This window comes from Pan paniscus, chromosome 9 (assembly GCF_029289425.2).
Source record: "Pan paniscus chromosome 9, NHGRI_mPanPan1-v2.0_pri, whole genome shotgun sequence".
In the NCBI taxonomy this organism is placed as follows: domain Eukaryota; kingdom Metazoa; phylum Chordata; class Mammalia; order Primates; family Hominidae; genus Pan; species Pan paniscus.
Genome location: NC_073258.2, coordinates 79,213,345 through 79,232,202, shown reverse-complemented (window position 1 = coordinate 79,232,202; position 18,858 = coordinate 79,213,345). Strand labels below are relative to the sequence as shown.

At 41.5% G+C, this 18,858-nt stretch overlaps 1 protein-coding gene across 4 annotated transcripts in view; it reads left to right on the top strand.

Moving 5' to 3' along the window:
- Positions 1-18,858, top strand: part of GAB2 (GRB2 associated binding protein 2) — a 203,272-nt gene that overhangs the window by 119,191 nt on the left and 65,223 nt on the right. For 3 of the 4 annotated variants that reach the window (XM_034933441.3, XM_055094727.2, XM_034933442.3), the window contains one exon: positions 18,163-18,463. In XM_034933441.3, the coding sequence (XP_034789332.1) occupies positions 18,163-18,463 (301 nt within the window). Of the gene's footprint in view, positions 1-14,723; positions 14,795-18,162; positions 18,464-18,858 lie in introns of those variants that run through there. The other variant, XM_055094728.2, reaches the window with a different exon arrangement.

Here is an 18,858-nt window from a genome sequence, read left to right as displayed (position 1 = left end):
TATTCTCCATTGTGAACAGATGTCTTAGTGATTCTGATGCACATTGAAGTTTGAATACCACTGTTGAAGACAGTAGTGAGCTAATTTAAAGCAAAGAAGTAAAACAATCCGATGTATATTTACGAAAATATGGAACCAGGTCTTTGGAGGGCCTGCGGGACTGAGAGAGAAGCCTTGGTCCCAGAAGAAAGGAAACAATTTATATTCCTGGGCATCATTTGTCTACTCTTCCCCCAGCTTTGCCCTGGTTTTCCCTGGTAACCTTTGCTTAATTCAGTGCTTTAAATATAACTGAGATCAGACCATTCAAGGACATGAAAGCAAGGTCCCTCAGGGGAATGACCTTTCTTTCTCCAATATTTAAAGGGTTGGCAACAGCTCATTTGTTGCTTTGTCAATGGGAGAGGTAATTCCCCTAATGGATTTCGAGTCCTCTGTAGAAAGGTTGACCTGGTCTTTGGGGAATGAACCTCACAGAATTCAATCAGTGTAATTACTGATACAGGGCTTTTTGGTTTCCCAGATGTGACCCTGTCTCTCTCATACACATCAAATTCATCTTGTCCCTTTGTCTTTCATGTGGTAGAGGCAGAGAATGGATAGAATGCACCATAATAGGCTTGTCAGAGAGATGTGACTGTGATTCTCTTCTCCGTCATAATGAGTCATAATACAGCCCACCCACTTGCTCAAGCTGGAAATCTTGAAGTCTTTATTCTTCCTTCTCCGGTATCTCCCATATTCTGTCCATTATCAAGGTTAGTCATTTCAGCCTCTGAAATATATCTTGGTTGCATATGCCCTCTTCAATGTATATACCTTTTGCCACTGCCCTGGTCCATATCACCATTATTTCTTGAGCAGTAGTCTATCTGGGCTTCCTACTCATGCTCTTGCCCTACTTCAATGCAATTATTATAGGCCAGAATGATCTTTTAGAATTTTAAATATGGAAAAATTTAAAACCATTCACTGCTCTCATGTTCTATTTACTTAAAAATATAGAATTATGTGGATTAAAATGTGAAAGTTCCCTGTATCTTTTCTCTTATATGCCCATTCCCCTCAACAAGGAGCCATTGGTAGCAATTTGAAATGCTTTTCTAAGCATTTGTAAAATGTGTGTATGTGTGTATGCTATATATACACTTTATGTGGTTGTATGTATGTTTGTGTACATAAACATGGTATATTTAATATAAATAATATGTGAATAATATAAATAGTATAATACACGGTTCTCAAGCTCATTTGCCAATATATTGATTTATTAATCATGCCCCTATTGAGGGATCTTATTAAGATCCCTATTGAGGGATTTTATTTAAGATAAAATCTAAACTTCAATCTACCCCTGCCTTTTGCTTGTTCTACCTTCCCCTTTGTTTACTGTGTTCCAGCCATGACCTCCTGTCAGGTTCTCCCATAACCCAAGCTCGCTTCCTCTTCAGGGCCTTTACCTATGCTGTTCTCCCTGCCTGAGCTACTCCCCTGGGTGCACGACAGTAGTTCCCATATGATGGACTGCTGTGTCCTGGGTCCTTCAAAACACACACACTCCCTCACACCCAGTATTGCTTATGAACTGAATAAGTGTTTTCCATGAATTTGTACTTTTTTCCCCAAAAAATATGGATATTCTGATTAAAGGAATAATGAATTCATTGTAGTTTTTTCTTCATTAACAAATACTTAAAAATATGTTATTTTCTGGAGGAATTCTCAGATTTTTTAATTTTATAATATTTTAAAATATATTATTATAATATTTGACTTACCTTAAATAATTTTCTCTCCACAGTTTTCTCATCCTCCCCACATAAACGTCACCAAACTTACCTTTATCATTTGAGTACACCAAACTTTTTCATATACAGTGAATCCTCATATTCACACATTCTAGATTCTGTACTCACTGAAATTTACTTGTAACCCCAAAATCAATACTCACCATGTATGGACTGAATGTTTGTGTCCCTCCAAAACGTGTATGTTGAAATCTTATCCCTGATGTGTTGGTATTAGGAGGTGGGGCCTTTGGGAGGTGATTAGGTGGGCTGTGAGGGCAGAGCCCTCGTGAAGGGGATTTTTGCCCTTACAAAAGCAGCTTGAGGGCTTCCGTTGTCCCCTCCAACATCTGTTAGAAACAGGGCCCTCACCACACACCAAATCTGCTGGTGCCTTGATCCTGGACTTACCAGCCTCCAGCACTGTGGATTGTAAATTTCATGTTTATAAATAACAGTCTGAGGTATTTTGTTTTACCAGCCTGAACAGACCAAACAGCATGCTTTGGCTGTTAATCTCAGACATTCACATGGACAGGGCAGTGAAAACATCTGAGTCTCCTGACGTGCACATTCCCAGCTGAGGTGGCACAAGGCAGTGTTTTGTGTACTTATTTCGCTTCTCATCCTGTAAACAAGTGTCTTCTTTGTCATATATCGGGTACCATGTTTTTTGCATTTTTGTGCTTTTTGTTGGTGATTTCACTGTTTAAAAAGATCCCCAAGCATAGTGCTGAAGTTCTGTCTAGTGTTTCTAAACACAAGAAGGCTGTAATGTGCCTTACTGAGAAAATACATGTATTAGATAAGCTTTGTTCAGGCAGAGTTGAAGTGCTGTTAGCCATGAGTTCAGTCTTACTGAATCAACAAATATTAAATAAGGTGTCTTTAAACAGAAACACATATAAAACGAGGTTATGTATTGACCGATTGATAAAAATGTGACCAGAGGCTAAGAGGAACCTAATCTGGTATTTTTCCCCTAGAGCAAGGGTCCCCAGCCCCCTGGGCCGAGGACCCTTACCAGTCTGGCCTGTTAGGAACCGGGCCTCACAGCAGGAGGTGAGCAGCTGGTGAGTGAGCATTACTGTCTAAGCTCCACCTCCCATCAGATCAGCGGTGACATTAGATTCTCATAGAAGAGTAAACTCTATTGTGAACTGCACATGTAAGGGACCTAGGTTGCATACTCCTTATTAGAATCTAATGCCTGATGATCTGAAGTGGAACAGTTTCATCCCAAAACCATCCCTACCCCTTTCCATGGAAAAATTATCTTCCACAAAACCAGCCATTGGTGCCAAAAAGGTTGGGGATCGCTGCCCCAGAGGAATGATTCAATATTAACTAATACAGTGTTTGTGCTGACTTTACAGACCATAACTACCAGAAATAACAAGAGTCACCTATACTCATCTTACTCTCTTTTCCTGAAAGTTCTCCCTCCAGCAGTTTTTCTTCACCCAGCAAAACTCTTCACATCCTTCAATACCCAATCCAAGTGCCACCTGTCCTGTAAAACTTCTGTGACTCCTCGAGGCAAGCAGAGTAGTCCTCTCCGTCAAGCATCCACTATTCATGTGGGTGCTGAGAACACCTACATGAACTGTGCTGAGAACCTCTGTTCATACCATTATAAGAGCACTGACCATGTACTGAGTTACCTATGTACTGTACTTGTCTGCCCTTTCCATAAGTCATGAGATCCTGAAGGACCTGGCATTACTGGATTTCATAAATGTTGATTGAATGATTGGAATGAGGAAGGGAGAGTTTGTGTAGGTGTGAGTAAATGCTAATGGAAAAGACATTGAAAGTGAAGGAAAAAGAAAGTGGATTGAATAATGAATATGATCAGGGCTCTTGTAAAGGACTCCTGAGTTACTCCGGTGGTAGCAAACTGGTTCGGACACATGGTTACAGCCTGTATTGATCAGTGACCTAAGTTACCTTAAATGAGGAAAGAGTTTATTGACCCGGAAAGTCTAAGGGGAAAATCTAAATCTGGCCTCAGCCTCAGGTTAAGACTCATTTCGCCATTCTAACTGGTGTGAGATGGTATCTCATTGTGGTTTTGATCTGCATTTCTCTGATGGCCAGTGATGATGAGCATTTTTTCCTGTGTCTTTTGGCTGCATAAATGTCTTCTTTTGAGAAGCGTCTGTTCATATTCTTCACCAACTTTTTGATGGGGTTGTTTTTTTCTTGTAAATTTGTTTGAGTTCATTGTAGATTCTGGATATCAGCCCTTTGTCAGATGAGTAGATTGCAAAAATTTTCTCCCATTCTGTAGGTTGCCTGTTCACTCTGATGGTAGTCTCTTTTGCTGTACAGAAGCTCTTTAGTTTAATTAGATCCCATTTGTCAATTTTGGCTTTTGTTGCCATTGCTTTTGGTGTTTTAGACATGAAGTCCTTGCCCATGCCTATGTCCCGAATGGTATTGCCTAGGTTTTCTTCTGGGGTTTTTATGGTTTTAGGTCTAACATTTAAGTCTTTAATCCATCTTGAATTAATTTTTGTATAAGGTGTAAGGAAGGGATCCAGTTTCAGCTTTCCACATATGGCTAGCCAGTTTCCCCAGCACCATTTATTAAATAGGGAATCCTTTCCCCATTTCTTGTTTTTGTCAGGTTTGTCAAATGGCGATCATTAAAAAATCAGGAAACAACAGGTGCTGGAGAGGATATGGAGAAATGGGAACACTTTCACACTGTTGGTGGGACTGTAAACTAGTTCAACCATTGTAGAAGTCAGTGTGGCGATTCCTCAGGGATCTTGAACTAGAAATGCCATTTGACCCAGCAATCCCATTACTGGGTATATACCCGAAGGATTATAAATCATGTTACTATAAAGACACATGCACCTGTATGTTTATTGCGGCACTATTCACAATAGCAAAGACTTGGAACCAACCCAAATGTCCAACAACGATAGACTGGATTAAGAAAATGTGGCACATATACACCATGGAATACTATGCAGCCATAAAAAATGAGTTCCTGTCCTTTGTAGGGACATGGATGAAGCTGGAAACCATCATTCTCAGCAAACTATCACAAGGACAAAAAACCAAACACCGCATGTTCTCACTCATAGATGGGAATTGAACAATGAGAACACATGGACACAGAAAGGGGAACATCACACACCAGGGCCTGTTGTGGGGTGGAGGGAGCGGGGAGGGGATAGCATTAGGAGATATACCTAATGTTAAATGACGAGTTACTGGGTGCAGCACACCAACATGGCACATGTATACATATGTAACTAACCTGCACGTTGTGCACATGTACCCTAAAACTTAAAGTATAATAAAAATAAAAAAAGACTCATATTTCATCAATATCCATCTTTTAACCTGCTTGCATGCTCTCGCTCTCCCTCACTCTCACACGTACTCTTTCTCTCTTGCTCTCTCTCGGTTGGCTGTTCTTAGGCGACAAATAGTGGTTCCTGCAACTTCAGGGAAATATTGTCACAACCCTTTGTCCAGTGACACAGCCAGCTTGAGTAACACAAAACAAAGGTCCTGGAGTTGAATCTTAATGACTCTGAGCTGGCTTGGAACATAACGCTTGTCGCTAAACTGATCACAGTGGCATGTAGGATGAAATGGTGCAAATTGGCTTAATCTAGATTACCATGATCTACTCCTTGAAGCCTATAGTTGGAGTCAGGTTTATATAAAGGATTCTAGGTGATCTTTTGTGTTTATGGTGTCTGTGTACCATCTTACCTGGAATAGAGATTGTGTTAAATTAACAGATCATCTGACTGAGAGGTTTTTTTCCCCCAAAACAGAAGCAAATAAACATTATTTTGTTCCTTTGGTATAACTTTCATTGAACAGTTATATAGTGCTTTAGGAGTATCAAGTCCTGTGCTAAATAAATGCTGGAGATACAAAAGCCCCTGACCTCAGAATGTCATAGTCTTGGGGTAAGAAAAAATTCATTCTGTGCCCGAGGAGCAAATAAGTTCCTTTAAAGTCCGAGGGAAACTGTACTTACCTGCCCTTTCTCAGATGAATGAGTCCAGAACAAATACAGTTAACTATGCTGCTCTCTCCTAGGGGATTTGCATTTGAGGAGTGGAAATAACTTTGGACTAGGAGCTGAGGCCTAGATTCTAGTTGCATTATTGCCATCTGCCATCACCAATTAACTATAAACTTGAATTCATAAACTCTGTGGCCAGTGTTTCTCAAAGTGTAGTGAGCAATTCATCTGCAGTAGCTTCACCTCAAGTTCTTTGTGGGTCTGGACCCACAGAATAAGAAGATCTTGGGCTGTGGTCTCTGTAAGTTGTTTAATCTCTATGAACTTCTTTTTCCTCATCTGTTAAGAGGATCGTATTTACCTTGCAGCATTTGTTAAAGGATTAAATGTGATAATGAGTAGAAAGCACATGGCAGGTAGCAAGAGCTCAGCAAATACACTTTTAAAAATTTCCTCAGAGAGTATAAAGTCTCTATGGTCCAGAGTAGTCGAAGGATTGCTAGAGGAAGGATAGCAAAAAGCCTTTCCTCGCTCAGGAAGTGTGCCTTCAAAAATGTGTAACTGTTACATGACTCCCACTGTACTCTTGTAATGTTTGCTGTTAACTATTATGGGACACGAGACTGGCATAGTAGCTTCGTGTTGAAATATATTAGGATAGACTTGTACATCATATGTTCAGAAGTGAGATCAGATTCCCCTGTGTCTTTGTGTTTGTTTGAGCTAGAACTCAACCACATCACCACCTGGGAGTTGACAGTTGAAAATATTTCTAAACCTCCAGAATCTTCTATCTTCTGCCCTGACTTTGGTATACCAAAGATAACAGAACTCTTCTTTGATGACTCAGGACTTCTCAGGGTCACAAATCATCTTTTCTGATACCAAATCTCACGTGCCTTGTGGCTAAGGTTGTAGAAGGGGCAAGACATTACTTGGAAGAGGCTTTTGCGAAACTCCTGGAATAGGCGTGTCCTTTTAACTTCCCGCTTTCTGAAGAGGGTAAAACCAAAAACTGCCAGTAAACCTAGAGAATCCTATGAAGTGAGGTTTATGGTTAATCTGAATCTAACTGAGGTTACTGGGTGATACCAATAATTTAAACCTGTTAGGCGGGTATATGAAGAACATGATAGTTGTATCTTCAAAAAGCTCTTTGCCTTATTTTTTAAAAATTCACCAATAACAAAGACTGACTCTCTCTCTCTCTCTCTCACACACACACACACACACACACACACACACACACACAGAGCCCTACACACCTCTTAGTGAAGCTCCCAGGTGGAAATGTGGTTATTCAGAAGAACACATCCCTCTGTTCTAAGAATCTGAGTAATCTGATTAAATGAGGTGTTACCATATCATATTTTCTTAGTTAAAAAATACATAAGGGGCTGGGTACAGTGGCTCATCTGTAATTCCAGCACTTTGGGATGCTGAGGTGGGAGAATTACTTGAGCCTATGAATTTGACATTAGCCTAGCCAGCATAGTGAGACTCCATCTCTAAAAAAAAAAATTAACTGGGTATGATGGCGCATCCTGTGATCACAGCTAAATGGGAGGCTGAGGTAGGAGGATCGCTTGAGCCTAGGAGGTCGGGGCTACAGTGAGCCATGTTTGCGCCACTGCACTCCCGTCTGGGCAACAGAGGGAGACCCTGTCGCAAAAAAAAAAAAAAAAAAAAAAAAAAGAAAGAAAAAAGTAAGTCTCTCAAGATAGGGGAGAATAGACCTTAGGTAGTCTCTTGTCCATCTATTGATCTACTCTTTTTTTTTTTTTGAGACAGAGACAGAGTCTTGCTCTGTCACCCAGGATGGAGTGCAGTGGTGCGATCTCGGCTCACTGTAAGCTCTGCCTCCCAGGTTCAAGCCATTCTTCTGCCTCAGCCTCCCGAGTAGCTGGGACTACAGGTGCTCGCCACCACGCCTGGCTAATTTTTTTTTTTTGTCGTTTTAGTAGAGACGGTTTCACCGTATTAGCCAGGATGGTCTCAATCTCCTGACCTCGTGATCTGCCTGCCTCGGCCTCTCAAAATGCTGGGATTACAGGCGTGAGCCACCGCGCCCAGCCTTGATCTACTCTTTGAGCCCTTCTACTGTCACACTCCCCAACCCTCCCACCCTTTGTTTAGGCCAGGAGTCAACAAACAAATCCTGCCCACCACTTCTTTTTCTAAGCAGTTTTATTGGAACACAGCCATGCCTGTTTGCTTATGAATTGTGTATGGTTGCTGTCATGCCACTATAGAACTGAGTAGTTATGACAGAGAAAATATGACCTGTAAAACCCAAAATATTTGCTAACATCCTTAACAAAGTTTGCCGGTCCCTCACCTTGCCTCTTTCTTCAAAATCTCCAGTGTTGAGTATTCTCCAGTTTCCAAGAGACCTGCTTTGGACCACTCATTTAGAAAGTTCTTACGTTCTAAAAAAAATAAAATTTGGTTTTCCGTAGACTGCTCCTGCTGGTACTTGTTCAACTTGAGTATGTTGAGTAACTAAAAATAAATCAAATCGCTCTTCCACATATTGGCAGCCCTTTATATCTTAGAACAACACTATGATCATGACTCCAGGCAGAATCTTGCAGAATCCTGGTGTGATAAACTTTCACGTGCCTTCATTGTCACCAGAAGGGAGCATAACACTCTTGCAAAGCTAAATTGTGGCCCACCTAGGTTTTCTGGGTGCCAAGAGCAATAAGAGGAAGTTATAGCCTCATTCTACATGCTTGAAGACCTTGAGATCTAACCCAAAGGATAGAGACAGGTTCATGTGACATGTACTGTCTGTTCAACAGCTAGGAGTGATGCAACTTCCAGGTCATATGTACCCACACTTTGTGGTCTTGATGGTTGTGAAATGGTTTGTTTTCTGACAGAAGGAAAACAGTCACTTCTATTTCATCAGAGATGGGAGTGGCATACCCTTGATCCTAGACACAAATTCTTTTTTCCAACTTTCTTGACAGTAGACCCTATCCATATACTTCTTTAAGCCCCACTGTTAAGTAAAGTGACTTTCATTGTCTTTTGTCTCCATTATTACTACCCTAATTTAGATTGCCATCTTCTCTCACCATTGCAGACTATCGCAACAGCTTCTTAATTGTTTTCTTGTCTCTTATTTTTTATTTTTCTGGTTTGTCTCCCTCACTTTGCCAGATAAGAGCACAGCATTGGTTAACATTTCTCTGCTGATCTATACTCTTCAATGGCTCCCCGTTACAAATAAAGGAAAGATGAAACTTCTTAGGGTGGCATTCAAGGCTTTTCAGGACCTCCAAACTCTTCCTTTCCTCCCTCTTTTCCATATTGAGAAGACTGTGCCATATTCTCTGAACCTATTTTATCTGTTCCCATGCCCAGGCCTTGGTCACTGGTCATACTGTATGTTGTATTTAAAAAAGAAAAAAAAAAAAAAAAAAAAAAAAGGTCCTGTTCTTCCTTTCCAAAACCGCATATCAAACCCTACCTTCCTCATTGTTTGTGTTCATTGCTCCTTCTCTCTCGTGCATGTTTGCTTTCTCTCATGCTGTTTCTCTCTCTTAACCCTGAAAGTTTGATTCCCTGCTTCAGTGGTCTACTAGCGTATTATGTCTTTTTTTATGGTGCTTACAAAAAAATCTTCTAGTTTTAGGGATATATATTAATGTCTTAACTTCCTGAAACTTTGTAAATATTGTAAGTTACTTCAAAGGAGTATTTTTGGGCCTTGCCTCTTTTCTTTATCTGTCAAAGCATTCAACACATTTTGTGTTTGTTTTTACTGAATTCTATACAAGGAGCTTGTTGATTTCTCATGAAACGTACCTTAGATCCCAAAGATTTTCACCTTTTTTTCTAAACGTTTTATAGTTTTACATTTTACGTTTAAGTCCATGATTCATTCTGAGTTAGTTTTTGTATAAGATGTGAGACTTAGATTAAGGTCTTTACTCCCCTATGGATGCTTGATTGCTTCGGCACCATTTCTTGAAAAGGCCTTTTCTTTTCTTTTTTATATTAAAATTTTTAGTAGAGACAGGGTTTTGCCATGTTGGCCAGACCAATCTCGAACTCCTGGCCTCAAGTGATCCACCTACCTTGGCCTCCCAAAGTGCTGGGATTACAGGCACGAACCATGACAACTAGCTGTTTTCTTCATTGAATTGCTTTTACACGTTTGTGAAAAATCAGTTGGGCATATTGTGAGGGTCTGTTTCTGGGTTTTCTGTTCTAATCCATTGTTCTTCACTTGATCTTAGCCAAACGGCCAAGAATTGATCTATTCCACTTTTCTGTGTCTGTCTGTTCGCCATTGCTACACAGTCTTGATTGTTGTAGCTAAATAATAAGTCTTAAAATCTGGCAGACTGATTCTTCCCATTTTATTTTTCAGAATTATTTTAGCTATTGTGCTTCCTTTGCCTTTTCATATACATTTTAGAACAATCTTATGTACATCTACAGACATTCTTGTGGGATTTTGATGGGAATTGTGTTAAATCTGTACGTCAGTTTGGGGAGATGCACCAAGTCGAGTTGTCCAATCCATGAATATGGTATGTCTCTTCATTTATTTAAGTCTCCTTTGATTTCTTTCATTAGCTTTGTATAGCTTTTAGCATACATGCCCTGCACAGCGATTTTTTTAGATTTATACCTTTTCAGTTTTTAAGAACAATTATAAATGGCATTGTATTTTTATTTTATATGCCTGCATATTCATCGCTAGTTAGAAGTAAATTGATTTTTGTATGATTATCTTGTATCCTGTGACCTTGTTGAACTCACTTATTAGTCCTGAGAGTTTTGTTGGGTTTTGTTGTAGATTTTTTGTGTTTTTTCTTTTTCTTTCTTCTTCTTCTTCTTTTTTTTTTTTTTTCTTTGAGATGGAGTCTCACTCTGTTGCCCAGGCTGGAGTGCAGTGGCACCATCTCAGCTCACTGAAACCTCTACCTCCTGGGCTCAAGCAATTTTCCTGCCTCACCCTCCCTAGTAGCTTGGATTACAGGTACCCACCACCATGCCCAGCTAATTTTTGTATTTTAGTAGAGATGGGATTTCACCATGTTGGCCAGGCTGGTCTTGAACTCCTGACCTCAAGCAATCCACCCGCCTCGGCCTCCTAAAGTACTAGGATTACAGGCGTGAGCCACCGTGCCCAGCCACGATTTTTCTATATAGATAATCATGTCCTCTGCAAACAGGGACCATTTTTTTTTTCTTCCTTTCCAATCAGTATACCTTTTATATATGTTTTTTGCTTTATCACCTTGACTAGAACTTCCAGCAATATGTTGAATAAGAGTGATAACAGTGGCTGGGCACGGTGGCTGACACCTGTAATCCCAGCACTTTGGGAGGCCAAGGCAGGTGGATCACTTGAGGCCAAGAGTTCAAGACCAGCCTGGCCAACGTGGTGAAACCCCATCTCTAATAAAAATACAAAAATTAGCCAGGTGTGGCAGTGCACACCTGTAATCCCAGCTACTTGGGAGGCTGAGGCACAAGAATCACTTGAACCCAGGAAGCGGAGCTTGCAGTGAGCCAAGATTGTGCCACTGCACTCCACCCTGAGCAACAGAGTAAGACTCTGTCTCAAAAAAAAAAAAAAAAAAAAATGATAAGAGCAAATGTCCTTGCCTTATTCCTGATCTTAGGAAAGAGGATTCAGTCTCTCAAATCTAAGTATAGGCCAGGTTTGCTGGTTCACACTTGTAATCACAGCATTTTGGGAGGCCAAGGCAGGAAGATTACTTGAGCCCAGGAGTTTAAGAACAGCCTGGGAAAAATAGTGAGACCCCCATCTCTACAAAAATTTAGAAATTAGCCAGGCATAGTGGCATGCACCTGTGATCTCAGCCACTCAGGAGGCTGAGGTGGGAGATTCACTTGAGCCCAGGAGGTTGAGGCTGCAGTGAGCCATGTTCATGCCTCTGCATTCCAACCTGAGTGACAGAGTGAGACCCTGCCTCAGCAAACAACCAAAAAAAACTAAGTATAACATTTGATAGTGGTCTTTTGTTGCTGCTCTTTTTCAAGTTGAAGAAGCTCCCCTCTGTTCCTGTTTTTCTGAGAGTTTTTATCAAGAATGAGTGTTTAATTTTATCAAATATTTTTTGCATTGAAAGATATGATCATGCAGTTTTTCTTCAGCCTATTAATATGGTAGATGACGGATTTCAAATATGGAATCAGCCTTACCTCCTTGGAATAAATTCCGTTTGGTCATGTGTTTTTATAGATTGCTGAATTCTATTTGTATTTTATGTGTAAGTCCATAATCCATTTTGAGTTAATTTTTGTATGAGATTTTATATAGACGTTAGAACAGGCCTGAAAAAGCTTTCTCTTTAATAGCATATTCAGGACTCATGTTCCGTATTCTCCTTGCATTGTGTGTCAGTAATCCAACAGCAGTTTTTCATTTTTGTATCATGGGATACTTTTCAGGTGAAGCTCCCAGACCCCCCTTATAAATATTTATTACATGGATACTGCACTTATCAGAATGAAGGGAACAAGGTGCCAAATAACTCACACCATAGAGAATCTATTACACATCTTTATCTTATTCTTTTTTCTGTAATCCTCTTGCTGTCCTTCTTTTCTACTTCCTACTGTGAAAGCTTACGTATATTTTAAGTTTTATTAATTTGAACAAATTAACATATTCATGGAATGAAAAAAAATCAACAGATCTTCCCTGAGCTCCTATATGTGTTAAGCACTCTGCCATGTAGTTTTTGGCCACATTGGACCTTAATCTCAGGATGCTCAGAACTTAAAGGGGAGAAAGACATATAAGCATTAGAAATGCCAAAGCAGGGAGTAGAAATGTCAAACCCGGGGAAAGAAATGCCAGCGTGGGGTAAGCACAGGTTAGTAAGGGAAAACAAGCAGAAGCACCTCCAGCTCTACCTGGGGGAGTCAATAAAGGCCTTCCAGGAGAAGTGACATTTGTGCTGGCACTGAGAGAACATAGAAATTCTCCAGATGGATGAGATAAGGTGAAAGCCTTTCTAGGCAGAAGCCATAGCTTGTGCAAAGACATAAAGTCATGAAATTACATGACTTACTATTTGGAGAATAATAGGTAATTTTTAGTGCTCCTGTAAATTCTGTGAGACGAGGAATTCATGCTGTATCCTCAGCATTAGAATAACACCTAGAGCGTAGTAAGCACTGAATAAATATTCGTTGGATGTAAGGAAACAAAGGAGGGAAAGAGCGATGGAGGAAGGAAACGTAATTGAGGTGAGAGTGGTAAGAAAGGTTTGGCAATAAAGAATTTTGTTCATGTCCTAGTTGGGAAGAGACAAGTACAAAAACACTCATGATTGTTGTAAAAACTGACATGCCTTGAAAAGAACATAAAAAGCATTATGAAGGTTCCGAGGAAATAGAGGTCCACTTCAGATGAATGGATCAGGGAAGTTGTCACTGAGGCCAGACACTTAGAGTTGTTTGTACTTGGTTCTGAATTGTTTGGCTTTTTAAAAACACATGGGGCCCCATGCCGTGGCTCACGCCTGTAATCTCAGCACTTTGGGAGGCTGAGGTGGGTGGATCAATTAAGGTTAGGAGTTCAATACCAGCCTGACCAACATGGTGAAACCCCGTCTCTACTAAAAATGCAAAATTAGCTGGGCATAGTGGCACACGCCTGTAATCCCATTTACTGAAGAGAGGCAGAGGCAGGAGAATCGCCTGAACCTGGGAGGTGGAAGTTGCAGTGAACGAGATGATGCCACTGCACACCAGCCTGGGTACTCTAAAAATATATATAAATAAATAAAACGTGGAAGTGGAGAGAAGGTGTTGTGGTGGAAGAGGGATGTGTGAATTTGGGACTAGACTAGACAGCCTTGCTGACTCTGTCATAAATATATCAGTATTTTGTAGGCAGCCATTTATCAGCCTACACCACTTACTTGGAAGCAAAACCTGACAGGCTCTGATATTATCTGTAGCAAACATGGTTTTCTTGTTCATGAGGGTGTCTGTGTTTTTTGTGCTTGCACCTGCACACCAGAGATTTGGGGACAGCTCTTTCCACAGAGACAAGACTAACGGGGACACATCAACTGAAATGCCAGCTGAACTAGAAACAGATCTTTTTAAAATGCACCTTGGTGCCCACACACTATGTGTCTATGTGTGAACCTGCAGCACACAGAAGTACATGCATAATTCTGAAAGCAGTGACCGGGTTAAGATTTTAAATGACTATAAATAAATAGTACTTATTTTTATTTTTCTCAGCTCCATCCTATCTGGCTATACCTCAATTTTCATTTCAATCTAAGGCTTATTGGGCACCAGTTATGTCTCCTTTGACCTGCTAGATAATAGAAGGATTTCATGCAAGTAAATGATTCATTAATTATATATATATTGATTACTAGCTATGTGCCAGGCAATATTCTAAACACCAAGGATGCATCATGGAATAAAAAGAACCAATCCTTGTCCTGGAGGAGTTTACTTTCTGGGAGGTGGGTGCGGAAAAGTCATAAAAATTGATATCTTTTGGGGGTATACATGCTTTGTGAGACCAGTAAAGCAGGGTAAGGGGGGAAAGAGAGTGGGAGCATCGGAGACCAGGAGTAGCCTGTCCAGTAATGTGACATTTGAATAAGGACTAGAAAAAAAGATTAAGCAATGGAAATATCTGGGGGAGGAGTGTTCCAGGGCCAGGAAACAACTAGACTAAAGACCGTGAGGCAGGAGCGTGCCTGGCACTGTGTAAGGCCACGTGGCCAGAGCAGAATAGGCAAGGCAGAGGGCAGCAGGAGCTGAGGTGAGGGGTGGGATGAGGCTCAGTCCCATCAGGCCTGTAGGCCATTGTGGGGACTTTGGCTTTACTCTGAGTGAGATGAACAGCCATTGCAGATAGTGAGCGGAGAAGTGGCATCTTCTGATTTACTTCCTGCTTTCTTACTTTGCGGTTGAGGATAGACTGCAGGATGAAAGGGTGGAAGCAGGAAGACTACAAAATGGTGGACTAGACCAGGTGAGCAACAGTGGAGGTGAGGAGAAGCAAGCTCATTGTTGATATATTCTGAACTGTCTGAACTGACAGGATTTGCTTTTGGGTTAGATGTGTAGAGTATGAAAGGAGTCAGCTATGATATCTAGATTTTTGGTCTGACAACTGGAAGGCTGAAGGTGCTGGTAACTGAGATGGGAGAGAGTGCAGGAAGAACAGATCTGGGAGATATCAGGACCTCAGTTTTGAACACATCAATGTTGAGATACCTACTAGTGAGGAGTTGGATATACAACTCTAGGGCTAGAGATATAAATTTGGGAATCACAGCAATTCGATGGTTTTTTAAAGCTGTGAAACTGAATAAAATGACCTAGAGAGTGGGTGTAGAAAAAAAAAAAAAAAGAATCTCAGAACTGAGCATTGGGGCATTCTAATGTTCGGATGTCAGGGAGGTGAAGAGGAGCCAGCACTGGAGACTGAAAAAGAGAGGCCCGGTAGATAGAAGGAGAGTTGAGAGTGCATGCTGAAGCCAGGTGAAGAAAGTGTTTCAAGGAGGATGGAATAATAAACTGTTGTCAGATGTTGGAGAGAGATCAAGAGAGATCAAGTTAAGGCCCATGAGTTGATTTATCAGCACTGAAGTCTTTGACACCTTTGATGAGCTATTTCAGTGGTGCAGTTGGGGTGGTGGGGGGATGGGGGATAGCCTGATTAGAGTGCCTTCAAATAGGAGGGGAGGAAACAAAGATTAGTAGTATATAATACTCTTTGAAGTATAACTATAAAGAGAAGTAGAAAAACTGGGCCATAGTTGGTGAAGAATTGTGGGATCAAGTCAAGCTTTTAATTTTTTCTTCTGAGGTAGGAAACGTTGATGTCTTGATGGGAATCATCCTAGTCAGGAGGAAAAATGCAACGATTCTGAAGAAGGGGAGAATTGTTGAAGTGATGTCTTTGTGCACAAATGGAAAAAGGTTGGCCTTCATTGGGTGGACTGCCTATGCTCCCTAGTAACAGAGCTCACAGCTACAGGTGCAGGCAGGATGGTAAATGTAGTCATGGAACATGTGTAAATTTTCTTTTGATTGTTTGTGTTTTCTCATGAAATAAGATATAAAAGAGTGGAGGCATTGGAGGTTTAAAGAGAGAGGCTAAGAGATTGTTGCCAAAGAACAGGAGAAAGTCATTGACTAGGTAAATATTGTAGGATTGTTGGGCAACATGAGGGGCCACTTGAAGTAAAAGTGAGACCAGTCAGCGTGGTCATATGATTTTCTCCATGTATGTACAGCCAAGTGGGAACAGGTAGAGTTGGCAGAGCATTAGACTTAGCTGAGGTTTGCTGGGTAAATAAGAGGAATGGAGAAAGAAGCAAGGGAATAATTATGATAATGGATCGCAGAAACAGAGTTGGATAAGGAAAGAAAAGAGGACAGGGATGAAAGGTGAGAGTGAAAAGATGGTAGAATTAATGGAGTGTAGATCCCATGGGGTCTAAAGAATTGTGATAATCAAATCCTTGACATTTGTAGTGCTTCAGGGTGTATACAAAGTGCTTTGGGCTCACATAATAACCCTATGGGGTAGGTAGGGAAGATGGTGGTGGTGGTAGTGATTTTCATATAGATGAGGCAGGATTCAAAGAGGTAAACGACTTAATCAAAAATCACACAGTGCCGGGCGTACACAGTGGCTCACACTTGTAATCCCAGCACTTTGGGAGGCTGAGGCAGGTGGATCACCTGAGGTCAGGAGTTTGAGACTAGCCTGGCCAACATGGTGAAGCCCTGTCTCTACTAAAAATACAAAAATTAGCCGGGTGTGGTGGTGGGCATCTGTAATCCCAGCTACTCCGTAGGCTGAGGCAGGATAAATCCGCTTGAACCCAGGAGGCAGAGGTTGCAATGAGCCAAGATCATGCCACTGCACTCCAGCCTGGGTGACAGAGCGAAACTCCGTCTCAAAAAAAAAAAAAAAAATTCACACAGACAGTCAATGGTAAAGCATAGACTGAACGCAGATTTCTGTTATATGTAGTCTTTGTGCAATGTCTGCTTACAGATTACTCAGTCTTGTTGAAGAGATGGAATATGGAAGACAACTTGAGAGAATATGTAATCACGTGTTCAATTCTATGGTATGGAATGGTATAAGGAGTTTACTCATTCAGTAATACATATTGAAAGCTTAGTAAGGTACAAGGCATTATCATAAGGACTAAGGAAACATCAATGAACAAGACAGGAAATATAATCCTGAGGTTACATGTTTTTAGAGCAGTTTCTCTGTGATTTTTCTAAGGCATCATGTTTTGGTTAAAAGCAGGTTGTACTAAAAAGTTAGAAAACTTGTTTTTCTGCTACTTACTGTGTGTAACATTGTTACTTCAACTCACCCTGCCTTAGTGGGGGTCCCCATGGATAAACTGATTATGGCTTTGCAAGTTCTCCCTTGCCTAAAAATGCTGTGAGTTTGGATCTGTATTCTAGCCTAAAGAAATAGTTGCTCTAAAGTGTCATCATCTAACTTCCTGATCTAGACAGTGGGAATGCCACATCTTACTTTATAGTGATAAGACCCTGTTTACATAGTGAGATGCTTCACAAACATGCATTCCAAAATAATCCTCCATTTTTGAAACTTGGGAAATCTGAAAAGGGGACAGGTCATGTGGCACCTGCAGGTCCCACAGTGCCCGTCTTTAACCTATGATATCTGAGGACCTATTAAAAGCTTTAAGGTCGCCCGGGCATGGTGGCTCATGCCTGTAATCCCAGCACTTTTGGGAGGCCGAGGCAGGTGGATCACCTGAGGTTGGGAGTTCGAGACCCGCCTGACCAATGTGGAGAAACCCTGTCTCTACTAAAAACACAAAATTAGCCAGGCGTGGTGGCACATGCCTGTAATCCTAGCTACTCAGGAGGCTGAGGCAGGAGAATCGCTTGAACCCTGGAGGCGGAGGTTGCAGTGAGCCAAGATCATGCCATTGCACTCCAGCCTGGGCAACAAGAGTGAAACTCCATCTCAAAAAAAAAAAAAAAATGCATTAAGGTCAGGCACAGTGGCTCATACTTATAATCCCAGTGCTTTAGGAGGCTGAGTTGGGACGATCTCTTGAGACCAGCCTAGGCAACATAGCAACACGTTGTCTCTACAAAAAAATGTTTTAATTAGCTGGGCGTGGTGATGTGCGTCTGTAGTCCCAGCCACCCAGGAGGCTGAGGTGGGAGGATCGCTTGAGCCCAGGAGTTCAAGATTGCAGTGAGCTTTGATTGTGCCACTGCACTCCAGCCTGGGCAACAGGGCAAGACCTGTCTCTGAAAGAAAAAAGCTTTGAAATAACTAATGACTTCTTCCCCCTCTTCTTACTCCTTCCTGATATGATTTAGGCCTGGAAGAAACGCTGGTTTATCCTGCGGAGTGGCCGGATGAGCGGTGACCCAGATGTTCTGGAATACTACAAGAACGATCACTCCAAGAAGCCTCTGCGGATCATCAACCTGAACTTCTGTGAGCAGGTAGATGCAGGCCTGACCTTTAACAAGAAGGAGCTGCAGGATAGTTTTGTGTTTGACATCAAGACCAGTGAACGCACCTTTTACCTGGTGGCTGAGACAGAAGAGGACATGAATAAGTGGGTCCAGAGCATCTGCCAGATCTGTGGCTTCAATCAGGCTGAGGAGAGCACAGGTATGAGAACGCACACAGATCTTTCTCATAGGGGGTTGAGGTGAGGCCCTTGGATTCCTGGAGCATTGAGAGCAGGCTCTAGCTAAGGTTTCCTGTTGGAAGAGCGTTCATAGATAAAGGGTAAAGAGTGTGAAGGGGTTGGCCAAATATTAGAGGGACACCTGGCTCTAATTATGCTCTAACTGGAAACCAAAAAAAAGTGTTGGGGTTGTGATAAAGCTAAAGGTATTTGTGGTGTTTCCTTAGGTGCCTCAACACCACTGCCGTTCCTTATCCCTCCTGTGTTCTCTCTTCCCTGTGCTGTCCAGCACTCTGTGTCCCATTACCTGTCACCCATCCCATAGGGAAGGTCTCACCTTGGTCCCTTCTCTCCTTCATCTCTGTCTGTCCTAGCC